This window comes from Akebia trifoliata, unplaced genomic scaffold (assembly GCF_017979445.1).
Source record: "Akebia trifoliata isolate Shusen 1 unplaced genomic scaffold, ASM1797944v1 Contig00643, whole genome shotgun sequence".
Lineage (NCBI taxonomy): Eukaryota > Viridiplantae > Streptophyta > Magnoliopsida > Ranunculales > Lardizabalaceae > Akebia > Akebia trifoliata.
The window spans coordinates 1-15,493 of NW_028237134.1; the positions used below are offsets into that span (position 1 = coordinate 1).

Genomic DNA, 15,493 nt, shown 5'->3' on the forward strand with positions numbered 1-15,493 from the left:
TCGTAAGTTTATTTTGAAAAGTTAACCATGCGCAACATGCACACTTGTTATATCTAAATTTGCGCCAAATAAACATAGGCCAATCCAACGAAGGACAACCTGCCATGAGATTTCTCCTAGACTGATTTAAAGGAAAACATACCTGAAGAAGTTCCAAATTGAGCTTGAAGTCTAAAGAGAACTGTAGAATCTTAGAACGAAGCTGCTCCATCTTCACAGTACACGTTTTTTTCTTTTTTGAAGGGATAAAATATCTGAATGCAAAGCCTCAACTGCTGAAGAGTTTAAATTGCTTCCAAATTGAAACACCATTCTTTGTCCAAACACTTCCACCAACTGTTTATCCAACAACCAAGGATCAGTCCAAAATTTAGCGACTCTCCCATTGTCGATTAAATTTCTAGTTTTATTTTTTTCCACCAAATGAGCAAATAATGTATTAATAGAAGAATTACAAGGGCCTTGCCCTTAATTTACACTGACAATAGGAAGATCCAACCTATCACCCTAGAAACATTTTTTTTTACAATGATTGGCAACCCATTAACATCATTAAACCCAAAGGATTGAAGATTAACGGGAAAAATTTACAAGCACATTGATAGTAAAATTCATCTCTCACCAAGCATGTTGCACTTCCCAAGTAATTAGATAAAGAACAGTTTTTATTTGATGAAGTCCTATTTCCAAACGCCAAGGAATCGTTCCTCCACGTAAAGCATTTACCAATAGCATAGAATATGTTTCAATTAGCAAACTATTGTATCTCTTAAATTCTGTTGAAAGCACTCGAAATTCTGCCCAATTATTTGAGCCCACTCTGAACCACCAAAGAATTCTACCTTCATTTGTTTGAGCAGGAGTGCTCTGTGCAAGTCTATGCACACATACATTTAAATGGTTGAGATCTCTAAGGGTACAAGTGTCAGAATCTGAAACAATTAAGGAGTTTCGATTCTACAAAGCAAAGAAAATAGGATTATCAGACTCAAAATTATATTTTAAATTATTTAGAACAAAGTAATTATTGTTATTTAAGAATAACACTACGTCATAACCACCATAAAACGACGGCCCAAGACCGTCGTTTTTGAACAAAATGACTGCCATCACAGTCGTCCGAGGCGTCGTTTAAAAAGGAGTCGCGTTTAGAATACGACGATTATAGACCGTCAAAAAATAGACAGCCTAAGACCGTCATAAAAAACGGCTGTTTAGACAGTCGTAAAAAACGACAGTCTTAAGCCGTCGTTTTTATGGATTTATAATAAAAAAAAATTACTCAACAAAGAAATCAACCCAGCATCTGTAACACCTGCAACAAAGAAATATGAATTGATTGTAGGCATGGCTCATAATGTTTTGAGACTAAATATAAATAATGGAAATAGAAAACCTATGATAATTTTGATCAAACCTAATCATAGGTCAAGGGAGGTGATTCTATTTTTTTAAGAATGTGGGGAGGCTTGTATAATTTACAATATTAACGAAAGCAATTAACTACTTATAATGACATTCTTAGGGATTGCCCACGAATATATCTTTAAGAAAATTGAACTGATCGCTAGGAAACCTGCATTTATCCTCCCCATCTATGTTTGTTAAACCTCATTTGAGGCTAAAAAAGAACTAAATCTTTCAGCTTATTAATACCCAACAAAGCAAACCAACAACCCAAGAAAAAGATTGAAGTATTTTAAACCACATCCTCTCTAAACCTGAAATTATACAAGACCCCCATTTCCCTACAAATGCCCACCTCTTCTCTCTCTTCTCAAAAGAAGAAAAAAAAAAAAGGGACTCAGAAGAACAATCACCCTTGACCCATGACCCATCTCTCAAAAATAAATAAAGCAAGAAAAAAAAAACAGTTATTAAAAAAAAAAAAAAACTCACAAATCTCAATGATCCACCACATCTACACTGGCAGAGAAGGATAACAATCTGTGAAAGATTGCATACAAAGCAGAGCAAACAGACTCTTTAACATAATAAAACTCATTGATGAAGTAATGGGTGTAGGGGTCATTAGCGAGGTGAGGCGGTGGAGGCACGTAGGTGACGGCTGGTGGCGGTGGCCTTGCATACATCATGGGATGGAATCTCTCATTCCCATTTGCATGTTGTTGATTCATCATCATGGTTGCCAAGTACTGTTGTTGTTGTTGATATGGGTTACCACCGGAAAGGTATCCACCAGCACCACCTGCTGCTGCCGTGGCTGCTGGTAAACGTTGGACTGCCGGAATATTACCCATCTGACCCAAACTACCAAGACCACTAATACCATGAGTGGCACCAGCATTATTGAACTCACCATAATTCATGCTGTTTATTAAATGACCTACATCATTCTTCCCACCACCACCTCCTCCCCCTTTCTTCCCCACATTTGCATTATTATTGTTTCCACCACCACCACCAGGGCCATCCCCTTCAAGCCCTTGAATTGGAGTAGATTCAGATTCAGATCCTTGAAACCTTTCATCTGTTGTAGTTGTTGCTGAAGTAGTTGTTGCTGTTGCTGTTGTTGTTGTTGACCACCACCCTTGAATGAGGCACTGAAAAACTTCTTCTATGGAAATAAAAAATGAAAAAGAATGAGTAATAAATAAAGAAACAGGTGTTTGACACTTTGACTCATAGTTCAGTAGACATATTGAAATGCAACTTTGAGGTCTGTTAGTGGGGTTCAAGTCCTGCTTACTCACCAAAATGGAAAAAGATAGAAAAAAGAAAAAGAAAGTTGTTGAGAAGATGGTAAGCCCATATACATATAATTATCCATCGAACATCACTCCCTACCTACATGGGCTCTGCCTCCTTGATTGTTGATGTCTGCAGATTTTGATCAAAAGAAAACAACAAATAGACCATGTGAGAGGTTTGAATAACACAATTAGACAACAACAATGATGCCAAATCTAAATATCTAACTGAATAAGATTTAGCAACTCAAATTACCTTTGCCTCGAATTGTTGTAACATGCTCATCTTGGCAAATATATTATCATAGAACTTGGCGTCCTTCTTGTTGTATTCCTTGATCTTCTCCTTCAACACCTTGTACTCCAGCTTCACATCCCTGAATGAATCCACTCACCACAGTAAACCCAATAGCATTAGCATCGGAGATAGCATGCAACAAGTAAAGATGAAATATAAAAACTCCATGCCACTCAGCAGATAGCATCACGTTTGTGAATCCAACTCTCTACCTACAACTGTATTAGTATTTTCATCCATCCATTCAGTATGTATAAATATTATTAATCAAACCAATGCACATTACCATGAGTCCATGATTTGTCAAAGCTGATTTGATGACATGAAGCCTGCCTCAGAACTCATCACACTTTTCAAAACAATATAGAAACAGAGCTTCTATTGGCACATTTAAACACAAAACTTGACAACAAGCACGTACCTGTTATCGGGATCAATTTCAAGAGCCTTCTTTATATCTATCTCAGCAAGATCCAAATCAGCCAGCTGTGTATGTGCTTGAGCCCGTCTGTAAAGTGCTTTCACATTACTGCCCTCAATCTCTAATACCTGGGGCATATCCATAGCATTCCACATGTCAACAAAATCATCAATTAGAACCGATAAACTGCGTGAAAGGCACTTCACAAGGAATTACTAGGAAATGGATTCAAACTCAATGACCTTTGTGCACAGCTTCTCCGCTTGTTTGTAGTCCTTAAGTTTCAGCTTGCAAGCTGCATTGTTGAGGTTGCAAACAATGCCCGCAACTACCAATAAAAGAATTTTTTCGTGTCACCACATTGCATACTCTCACGATGAACTTCCGCACCTTCAAAGAAGTATCCGAGAAGCAAGTGCTCCTGATCAACCAAAGAACTAAGGACTATAAGGTGAGAAACTTTCATGTCCACTAGTTCATAAAAGCCACCGATTTAGAATGAGTGTACTAGAGAGTTGTATGTAAAAACTAAAACAAAATGGATATAATTTCATAAAAGCCAGCTCTTATAGTGCAAGAAAGCAAAGAAAAACAGAGAGAGAGAGAGAGAGAGAGAGAGAGAGAGAGAGAGAGAGAGAGAGAGAGAGAGGGAGAAGATGACAGGAAGTAATCATTGAATAGGTTTTATAAACTTTGCAACATTATTAGAAAAAAAAAGAACAGAATTGATTATCTTAAAATGGATATCAAAGATATCAGACACAATAAATTTCCACATCTGAAAATATAGATAAGGATCCAAAGGGTAGACTACAATTTTAATTGTCACAGAAATGTTTGTGAAGCAGATTTCCCAATTTGATAAAATTCTGAAGTCATACTATAGAAAAAAATTCAAGTGGGTAAAAAATTCAACAGCTTCAAATGTATTAAAGATTAAATGCTTATTCAGCAATGATAATCTCAAATTATACACACACACGCGCGCGCGCGCGCACAAAAGAAAGTAAGAAATGAATGTTAATCGCGGAAAATAAAAAAAATAAGCTAAATTAATGAGGTGTAGAGTTTAAGATAATTACACATCCTTGTAAAGCTCATAAGTGTTGAATAAATGCCAGAAGATAGACCAGGCAAAAGAAACATGGGCAGAACTCAAAGGGCCCTCATCTTCCAGTTTAAATGAACGGATCTAGTAGTCATGATGGCATAACCCACTGCAATAGCCTGAAAATATTAACAACCCAACTTGGAGTTAAAAAGAAAATCTTATATGCCCAACAATGTGTTAACAACTGAAACAATGACTACAAATGAAAGTAACTTTTTTCTTTCATATCCAGAATCTCAGGAACCAGATGATATGAGAAATCACAGTGCCGACAGGTTTTATATATTTATTTATTTATTTGATAGATAAGCAGTGAAGAGTTATGTTTGTGGCATATTGGCATGACTAGTCACGTGGAAGTATGTACAAATGAAATAATAAGGTCATTGGATCTGGATTCAAGAAAGAAACAAACAATGTTATTGGAAATTGGAAAATGGAAATTGGAAAGAAAGACTCACTTCTAGAATGACAAAACAAATGATAAGATTCCTAGCCATTCTTGTCCACGTTAAACCCAGGTTGATTACAACCTCATTTGGATACCTTTTCTTCCTTCTCATGCTGCAATTCCACAAGCTTGATCTGTTTTGTTGAGTAAACACACTTCCTATCAAATACAAAAACAGATGTATATTTGCTTAGATGATATAATTCACTATAATAACATTATTCGATAAACAGAAGATCTATTATTCTCAAATAAGATGGATATAATATAAAAAAAATTGAAAAATCTATAAGAAATAAAAAAAATCTCATCTTCATTTGGTTTGGTTTGAGTAGTTATTTTAAGCACATTCAAATTTCAGTTGAATGGATTTTGGAGTGGTACCACTGCTCAATGATGAGAAGTCTGCACAAAATCAGAAGAACACATTGCGCACGTGTTAGTTGCACGAGTCCCTCCGTCTTAATTTTTTTTTTAAGACAAATGAGCATAAACACAAGTGGAGGGACGACAGCCGACAACGATCATGAGCAACCACAAAATCTGCTTTCAACAGAGGTGCTTCTACAAAATCACTTCTCTTCTCTTGTAATCACTAATATAAGAATCGTGATCGCCAACTGGATATCTATCTCAATATGGGATATCTTAATACCATTATTAATAGTCTACACAACTCAAGACTTCAGATTTTTCCCTACTAATTAGGATAAAATGTGGATTGCTATATAAGACACAATACAGAAAAAAAAATAGTTGAAAGATTAAAAGGCCTACCAACCATGGACACACAACAAATCAGAACTTCTGAAGATGTTTCGCCAAAATCTTCCTAAAAGTAATGCTAATTATTTGTTTTGAGATACAAGAAAATCTATGTTCCTAATGGTTTGATCATTAGTCAAGTGAGGCCTTGCATTCATTCCTCTAGCAAACATAACAGGGCAGAGTATGTGTGGACTCCAGTGGCTATAACAATGGCCTCAATCATGGATTTGTCCACAGTAAGCTTGTTGAGGGTCAAAGTCCCAGTTTTTGACATGCTGATAATGTCTCCTGGTACCAAGATACAAATTTGTTTTGTTAATGGCTAAGATACCCCTGCATATTTCTACTATTAACTCTTACTCTTGTTTAAGGGACAGTATGGTCAATAAAAACACAATTAAGAATGTATAAGTTGTTTTTCACCCAAACCCTCGTGGCTTTTGGAAGTGCTTTTACACTCCAAAAAATACTTCTTGTATATCTTCACCAAACAATTGATATTGCAATCATGATTCTTATAGAAGTGATTCAAAGAATTTGAGGCTGATAGAGAATAATATTTCTATTAAAAAGACTACCAAGTTATGCTAGATTGAAGAAGTAAGTTGGAGTTGGAACTTACAATGAATGAAATTGTTCTTGAGTACTGTTTGTCATAGAGGTGGGCTTTGGATTTGGATCAGACTTGGGCTGAATGAAATTCAATCTTCTCGACCGAAGATAGATGACATGAGAGTACAACTGAGAGAGATCTGCACAAACAGAGACCACCCTAGTCCTCCTCCTAATCACGTGATACTTGCCTGCCTGCACCACACAATTTATATGCTTTTGCCATCACTCCACCAACGAATTGTTCTTGGTCGGTATCTCCAGTACCTGCAACATACAGACATCAAATGACCATTGGATTTTGTTTCTCGACAGGCCTTTTGTTAAAATGGAAACACAAAATAGGATGATTGTCATTCATAACCACCGTTAGCATATATAGATTCACTGGTGAGAACCACCACCAACTCACATCAGCGCGCCTAATTAAATTTAAAGAGAGAAAATAGGAGGTAATTCAGTCATTCCTCTGAAGAAAAGAAGCAGCAGGCCTCACGTAAGTGAACCCCTTGAAGTTGGTGTCGCTGGCAGTTGGGCTTGAGGCAGGAGAATCTAACAGTGACATGTTAGTAAATCATGGCTTATGAAAAATGTTGAAGATGAGGTTATAACAGATGACATGTTACAAATGGGCATCTCTACTATGTGCTACAGCCTACAGGTACTAACCAAAAAACAAAAAAAGATCCGCCCCTCACAAAGAGATCTTCAAAATGCTTCAAGAAATAAGATTGAAACAAAACCACAGCTTACTAGCTAGATCATAATTTCTAATAATAAAAAATTAAATAATAATAATAATAATTGTTGTTTGTAGTCCAAGTTTAACTAGTAGTAATCACTCTCACAAAAACAATAATAGAATTCGAAGCAGCAGAGAAGCTCATCTTAAAACGGGATTCCGTAGCATTGGTAGAAGCAAGAGAATGTACAATATTTGATAGTGATCAACAAGAAGGAGATCGTTGCTTAAGTGCTGTCGATGAGATCCAACAATTGATGGAGTCTGTTATTGTATCCAGTACTGATCCTAGGAAGATCAACAGTTCTGAATTACAGATCACAATGGCTGGGGGGCTCCAAGATGAATTCTGTAAAATACTGATCACTCACACCAATCAAATTGAAACCGACGTGCTTATATATCCCAATTCTTCAACTCCCTTGAGTTCTGCAATTGAAAGCACTACTGATTTCAGAAATATTCCATTTGAAGATGAATTCCACAACATATAATTCACTCATACCAATTTAATTGAAAGTGTTAAACCACTCATACTGTTTTTATTTTTTTATTTTTTTATTATAAGAAATTCTCATTACTAACCTCACTATTAATACTTCTGTATGTGAGAATGAGAAAAAAGATGAAGAAAAGCAATACCTGTTAGCACTTTAATACTCTTTGGATCATCCTTTTCCCTCCTCCTTTATCCGAGCTTGGGATCGGCAGTGTAAAATATTAATTTTACAATGGCGGAATTAAAAAGGGGTTAGTTGACACAAAAACATAGTCAGTTATTAGTTAAACAATATAACTAAAAAAGTAAAAGTACTTTGTTGATAAAGAACCATGTAGTGAGAAGAAACATTACTAGTAGTAGTAAAATTTTAGAGGGGTTATCCAAATACAACTAGTAGTACCACTTAGTATCTAGACATATGCTAAAAGAAGGATAACCAGTTCACATTGCAAGTAGTACATAAAACCACACACAAAACTATTGCGAGATAACCCTAATAAAACTTTTCGGCCACACGGTAAATCCGCCTATTCCAACTTCTCCTAGAGTCCCTGCAAACTGGTTTGTTGGGTAAGAGGGGTGTTTGCTATATGAATGATGTCAATAAGAACCTTAACGTCGTCTTCACCCAGAGGATGCCCATGTACAGTAGAAGGAGTAGTATCCATAATCGCTTTTCCAACTGCAACAACATTTCTTCCCCAATCCAATAGTTCGCATGACATTTCTTTTGTAGAAAATCGTGGTTGTACAGTTGAATATGAATCAACTGTTTGGGGTCTTGAAAGTATATGCTATAATAAAGATTGATATCAACTTTTATATATATATTTATATATGTATGACTAAACAAGAAAATGTAATAGTATATACCTCAATGTTCCGAATACTTCCTCCCCAATGTCTTCCCGTAAACCTTTCACCTCAACTTTGATATTCGTTATTTCCTTAGTTTGCTCAATAATTTGCTTATCTTTCCCTAGCAACATTTCTTTCACAGCGGCTGACCCGAGAATCCGTGTTTTCGAAACATTAATCCCAACACCACGAACACGTCCCCTCTTATCCGGACCAAACACTTTAGTCAAGGGATCATTGAGAAGGTCTTCGAAACTATCATCTTCTGATTTGTTCTTCATGATTTCTTTTATTTTATCCTGTAATGTTAAACAAACAAATATATTTATGGAAACTATATATTTTATATAACATTCAATAAACATATGTTTAAGATGATGATTATACCAAGTAAGGGGCGACAGTACTCGAGCTAGCACTGTCATCCTTTGAATGCCCTCTAATCCACACCTCGGTCCTTGAAGGGGGATCGCTACCATCTCCTCTTTCCCGTTTCTATACTTGCATAAATTTTAAGGTATTAATTATGAAGGGTATAACTCAAAGTAAAATAATTTCAACGTATTTGTATTGAATTTAATGACACATACTTACCATTCGCTCCTCTAATCTTGCATGGCCATGCCTACCAGTAATATGATAGATGTTCAAATTGCTCCTATTTGTCACATTTCGCTTCCTCATTTCTACAATTTTGGGTGCAGCAGTACAATTAACAAATGCGACCCAATCTTCCTGCTTAACATTTGGAGGACAATTTTTCAATCTATCATCCATATTATTATAACAATCGATGTGCTTGGTCCTCAACTTAGCCTTGTATTTTCTGAATGTCTCGGACATGCTTCTAAGGCATTGGTACTTGTAAGATGGACGAAGGATGAACTCTCCCTACATGAGAAATTAAAAAAAAAATAAAGATAAGTATTCACAAAGAAAAAATATATAATAATTAATTAAGATTATTTTAATTGTAATATTATATTGCAACTTACAAGTAGTAATTTCCACATCTCATCCTTCTTTCTAGCTGGCACGAAACGCCAATCCTCTATCGAAATAGGAATGTGAGTACGAACAATCTCTCCACATCGTGTAGAAAGCTTTACTGAATGCTCGCCAATCGGTAGACCATTTGTATTGAAACTGATTCTTATCCTATTATCTGTCGATGAGCTTACAGATCCTAACCCATACAAAATAGTTAATATAAAACTATTAATATTGGACAACTTAATGACAAATATAATAAAATAAGGGAGAAATTAAATTTACCTAATTGTGAGCTCTGAATACTAGTGCCAGGCATTACAATTGATCTTCCAATTTTCTTGTCTATTTAAATAATGAAATCATAAATAAACAAAATAAATTTAATCATGCAAAATCTAGAAAAATAAAAGATGTTTATCATTCAATTTCTATATCGCAAACAACACACAACTACAAAATCGTGTCTAAATCATCATCATCATAGTTTTTATCACTTTCAGTTACAATATCATCCATGTATGCATTTTCATCAACAATTGAGTGGAATATAATAGGATCTTCAAGTGCATCCACTTCTTTTGTCAATCGTTTTGGGGCCGCTAGAACAACGGACCATCCAGGCCTTAGTTGATCTTTTGAGTAGAATACTTGACTAGCTTGAGATGCAAGAATGAAAAGCTCATTCTCTTCTTTGTCAATTCCTTTGAATTTGTCCATGTTACACAATATCAAATTTGTGTCAGGATCAACTTTACATCCGTTAGTCCTATCTTCTACTCTAACCCAATCATAATAAAATACAGTTTGACGAAAATCAATGTAATCCAAATCAATAATTTTCCTCACAACTCCATAATAAGTGGTCTCTTCTTCCTTATAATTTTTGTCTTTGGCACTTGCTCTGTATTTAGTGATGGCTTTCATGGAGACCCCACTATTTTGTGTCGTCTTGTTGATCTCATACTCACTTGGAGTGAATAAAAAACCATTTACACGATATTTATTGTAACTTTTTGCTTTGAATGTTGGTCCATCTGTTAATCACTTCAATATTGACTCACCATCAATATGTTCCAACTACAAAAGATTAAATAATTTGATATTAGTATCATAATTATAAATAAATATATCACTCTATGTTTTAAAAAAAATTATAATAATTAAAGTGATTACCTCATTCCTTAACCAAGGGATGAAACCTCCATCTCTATCCTTCGAGGCCTTTTGTATTGATTGATTTCATATATGTTTCATATTTCCTATGTTAACAATAGACATATTTCATTGTAATTAAATGCTCATCTAATTATTCAAATTGATAATGCAAAGTAAAATTTATGTACTTACTCTTTCCACCCGTAAACTCTACCATAGCAATGTAGAACCCATCTACGTACTTGTTGATATTGTACTTGAGTTAGACATATGTCCTTGCCTTTGCCTAAAGGTCCTTCATCGATGAATTCATCATCTTCGTCTAAGAATCTTTTACATGTATACTTATGATTTCCTTTTTCACTATTTGGCATGTATTCCATACAATATAAAATAGACTCCTCTACGATATAACGCTCAGCAATACATCCTTCAGGGCGTGCAAAATTTCTCACGTATCCTTTATAAGTTTTCATTAACCTGTTTAGAAAAATGTCCAATTATGAATAAACTTCTCAATTTATGCATGAATTGATACATCTTTAATAAAATTATAAAATATACCGTTCAAAAGGATACATCCAACGAAATCTGACTGGACCGCACGATAATGCTTCATCAGCTAGATGTATCATAAGGTGAATGCTGATAACAAAAAATGAAGGTGGAAAAAACTTCTCCAAAACACACATTGCTTCCACAAGACTGTGTTTGATAGCAATGATATCATTTACTCGGATCACCTTTGAGCATAACACATTGAAGAACATACATATCCGTCGAATAGCGATATGCAGTATCTTATGCTTCGAAAATGCATGTTGTATCAACACATGAAATAATTGTTGCATAATTATATGATAGTCATGCGACTTGAGTCCCTTTATTTCAAGATTCTCTAGGTTCACATGATGCTTCAATCTGGAACTATATCATATAGGGACCTTCAAATCATGTAAAGTACGGCATAACAACTCTTTCTCCTTGCGGCTTAGAGTAAATGGAGCCTTGGGTTTAACTATTTTTCCATCTATTTCTTTCATCCACAAGTTTTTTCTTATGTTCATCACTTTTAGATCATCATGTGCACTTATGTCATCCTTCGTTTTTTCTTTGACTTCAAGAATTGTCGATAAAAGATGGTCAATAACATTCTTCTCAATGTGCATGACATCTAGGTTATGACAAACATTAAATTCCTACCAAAAATATTTATGATGTAATATTAAGTTCTAATTCGTCAATATAAATGTAAATGATCATTAATTTATAATTTAAGGAAATTACCTTCCAATATGGCAAATCGAATAGCTTTGATCTTCTATACCATGCTGTTAAATCTTTTGTCTCATCGTCATAACTTTTTCATTTTTTCCTTTTTGATTTACCAATTTCCATCTTAATACCAATTACTTTCTTCTCAACTTCTGCACCACTCAACCGTTCAGGACATCTGCTATCCTCTACTTTATTATTGAAAGGTGCCTCTTGGGTCCTGAATACATGATTAGTAGGAAGGAATCTTCGATGACCCTGATAAGAGTATTTCTTACTACTTTTAAGATGTTCAGCAAAAGTTCCCTCAGCACAAACAGGGCATGCATATAAACCATGTGTTACACTACCTGATAAACTCCCATATGCAGGAAAGTCATGAATTGCCCACATAAAGATAGCTTTCAAATTGAAAGTTGTCTTAGATTGAGAATCATATGTTAACACCCCATTAGCCCACAACTCATTCAACTCTACAATCAAAGGTTCTAAATAGACATCAATATTCTTACTTGGTCCTTTCGGTCCTGGTATTAATAAGGTCAACATTGAGAATTTTTTTTTCATGCACAGAAAAGGAGGAAGATTATAGGGTACTATAATCACAGGCCAACAACTGTAAGCACTGCTAAGATGATCAAAAGGATTAAAGCCATCAGTTGCAAGTCCTAAACGCACATTGCGTGCTTCCCCGGCAAAATGTGGCCATGTGACATCTATTGCCCTCCAACTTGATGAATCAACGGGATGCCGCATTACACTAGTAGATTCTTTCGATCTAGCATGCCAGGTCATTTGCTCAGCTATCCATGGTACACTACAAAATAAAGTTTTACGATTCATAGTTACGTATCATAAATATCTATTATTTAGTGAGATATTAAAAATATGTTGACACTTGATTATTACTAACCTGTAAAGCCTCTTTAGTCTTGGTGTGAGAGGAAAGTATCTTAACACCTTCGCAGGGATTCGTTTACCTTTTCTCTGTGCCAAATAATTTGATTTCCATCTAGACACATGACAGGTTGGACAATTATTTCTATATTCATTCTCTTTCCAATAAAGGATACAATCATTTGGACACGCGTGTATCTGCTCATAATCCATTCCAAGTCTTTGATCATTTTCTTCACTTGATAAGATTTATCAGGTAATGTGTTTCCATCCGGTAAAATTTTTTTAATCAATTCAAGTAGTTCATTAAAACTATTATCTGACCAACCATGCCGTACCTTTAAGTTGTATAACTCAACAATAACTGACAACTTTGTTAATTCCTTTGGACATGAAGGGTACAATGGTTGTCTTGCATTGTCACATAAAGTCTTGTATCGTCTTACTTTATGATCTTCATGGTCATGAGATTCTACTGAACATAACCCACACTCATCTTCATTTTTTCCCATATCTTCTATAACAACATCAGCATTTCCACCTATTTTTTCAAATGCATCATTAACGAGTTCACCCATTCTTGGATAGTTATCGTTATGTTGATCAAGAGAGTCATTTACAGAATTTGTTGTGGATGGTTGTTCTTCATTTAATGATTCATGTTCTCCATGAACAAACCATACAATATATGTTTGATCAATACCATTTATGATCAAATACTCTGAAATCATTTCAATAGAGATTTTTCCCTTTCTATTACGACATTTCGTACATGGACATGAAAATAATGTATCTCCACCAGAATTTTTTATAACAAAATCCAAAAATGATTGAACCCCATCAAAGTACTCTGCACTTGTCCTAGGTTTAGTCATCCATGCTTTGTTACTTGATATCATTATTCTACAAAGTTGAGATAGCATATCAGTGTGAATAAGATTCACCTATGACTCAAAAAAGATATACTTTATAAATAAATACAATTCCTCTACAAGAATACTACAAGTACTTACAAATATCAAGATTCAAGCATATAACAAACCCAACATTTATAGCATTGAAATGTTGTTCACAGTCTGAAAAGAAATTGAAATTAAGTCGAGGTACTCCAGACAAATATAAATTACCTACTAGATATTTGGGGTTGTGAGTCCCTATTATATCCACAAAATCAAAAGTGCCTTATGCAATCTTATGATCATACCTTTGGATGTTTCTCAAGATTAATAAGACATGATGTGGATGGTACAAGACATGATACAAGACATGATGCAGGTTTATACTTTTACCTAAATGATGAATCTGAGATCAAGAATAATCTTCTAAAGGAATTAAAGTGTAAACTAAACACTCCTTCAACCATAAACCAATAAAAAAAAAATCTAGTAAGCAATTACTTCAGATTGTAAGGTAATCATAGTATTACGATAATGAATTCCTTAAGTATTGATAGAAGGGATGTCAATGAAAGAACGATCTTCTACTAGTTAGAGTTTCTATCAATAATCCTAATGGAGTCTCCTAATGAAATTAAGGTTTCAAGACAAGTCTAGCCCAAATGGGTGATTGATGTCTAACACAATTTTAAAGAAAAAATTAATTTATTGGGTATGTGATGTAGGACCATGATGGTTAACTAAATGGAAGGTCTGAGATTAAGAATAGATTACTTAAAGCAAAAAAAATAAAAATAAAATCTGTCATTCATCCAGAATACAAAGAATATCAGATAAATAATTATGTTGAAATTCCAATATAAATCAGAACTGTGAGATAATAGAACAACCAAAACTGTGTTTAATCACATCTAAAAACCTAAATCTTCAATCCAAATTCCTAATATAATCTATATAAAGAAAAGAGAGATTAGAGATAGTACCTAGCCCGAGAGATTGATTGAGCGAGCGACTGAGCAAGAGAGAGATGAGATCGAGTGAGAAAGACTGAGATCAAGCGAGCGACTGAGCGAGAGAGAGATGAGATTGAGGGAGAGCGACTAAGATCGAGAGAGACGATCGAGTGAGAGAGAGACGAGAGAGTGACTGAGATCAAAGAGACGATATCGATTAAAACCAGAAAATTAGAAAACGAAGAACATGAAATCGAAACGAAAGAGAGAGAAGAAAAATCAGAAAAATCGAAACATTAGAAAATAGAGAAGCAGATCTTACGCTGGATTAAGCTTTTTGTGAGCGATAGAGCCTTTCGGAGGTCCTCTCATGGCGTCTTCGCTTGAAAGTTGAAACAGAGAGACGATCGATTGAGAGAGAGACGAGAGAGTGACTGAGATCAGAGAGACAAATGATCGATTGAGAGAGAGTCGAGATCAGACAGACGATCGATTGAGAGAGAGACGAGAGAGCGACTGAGATCAGAGACAAGAGAGTGAGAGAGAGACGAGAGAGAGAGAGAGAGAGAGAGAGAGAGAGAGAGAGAGAGAGAGAGAGAGTCGAGTGAGAGAGACGGCTGAGAGAGATGGATCGGACTTTCGTTCCATCTAAATAAGCGGATATGGGTTGGATAAAACGGTTTAATACCGTTTTTTAATAAAAACGGCTTAATACCGTTTTACCCTTATGTTCCAATTTTACATTTTTTTTTGTAGTGTGTAGACAGGGAGTTTCTTGGTCACTTACTTTTTCAGAGTAGAACTTGTGCTACATACAAAAAAAGAGAGTAGAACTTGTGCACTCTCATCA

The 15,493-nt window shown here is 35.1% G+C and overlaps 2 protein-coding genes across 5 annotated transcripts; both read right to left on the reverse strand.

The window, feature by feature from the left end:
- Window positions 1–1,689: 1,689 nt before the first annotated feature.
- On the reverse strand, window positions 1,690–2,780 carry LOC147381198 (uncharacterized; the record flags this gene model as incomplete). The annotated part of the gene is made up of 1 exon (XM_086430725.1): window positions 1,690–2,780. A coding segment is annotated over one exon (876 nt), but the record flags the coding sequence as incomplete, so codon positions are not given.
- LOC147381199 (70 kDa peptidyl-prolyl isomerase-like) lies at window positions 2,463–15,204 on the reverse strand. 4 transcript variants are annotated; one of them, XR_015174722.1, is made up of 10 exons: window positions 14,966–15,204; window positions 14,674–14,790; window positions 7,342–7,473; window positions 6,383–6,440; window positions 5,088–5,126; window positions 4,513–4,657; window positions 3,673–3,851; window positions 3,431–3,558; window positions 2,968–3,088; window positions 2,809–2,841 (listed from the first exon to the last, which is right to left on the reverse strand). XR_015174722.1 is itself a non-coding variant. In XM_086430727.1 (4 exons), the coding sequence occupies exons 1-3, from the start codon at window positions 3,583–3,585 to the stop codon at window positions 2,809–2,811; spliced, it is 309 nt and encodes a 102-aa protein (XP_086286853.1). In that variant the 5' UTR covers window positions 3,586–3,640; the 3' UTR covers window positions 2,463–2,578. The 4 variants fall into 4 exon arrangements, 1 of the variants encoding a protein (XP_086286853.1); XR_015174725.1 differs by lacking the exons at window positions 6,383–6,440; window positions 7,342–7,473 and having other exon boundaries at window positions 5,088–5,151; window positions 14,966–15,201; XM_086430727.1 differs by lacking the exons at window positions 3,673–3,851; window positions 4,513–4,657; window positions 5,088–5,126; ... (2 more) ...; window positions 14,674–14,790; window positions 14,966–15,204 and adding an exon at window positions 2,463–2,578 and having other exon boundaries at window positions 3,431–3,640.
- Between the last annotated feature and the right edge of the window lie 289 nt (window positions 15,205–15,493).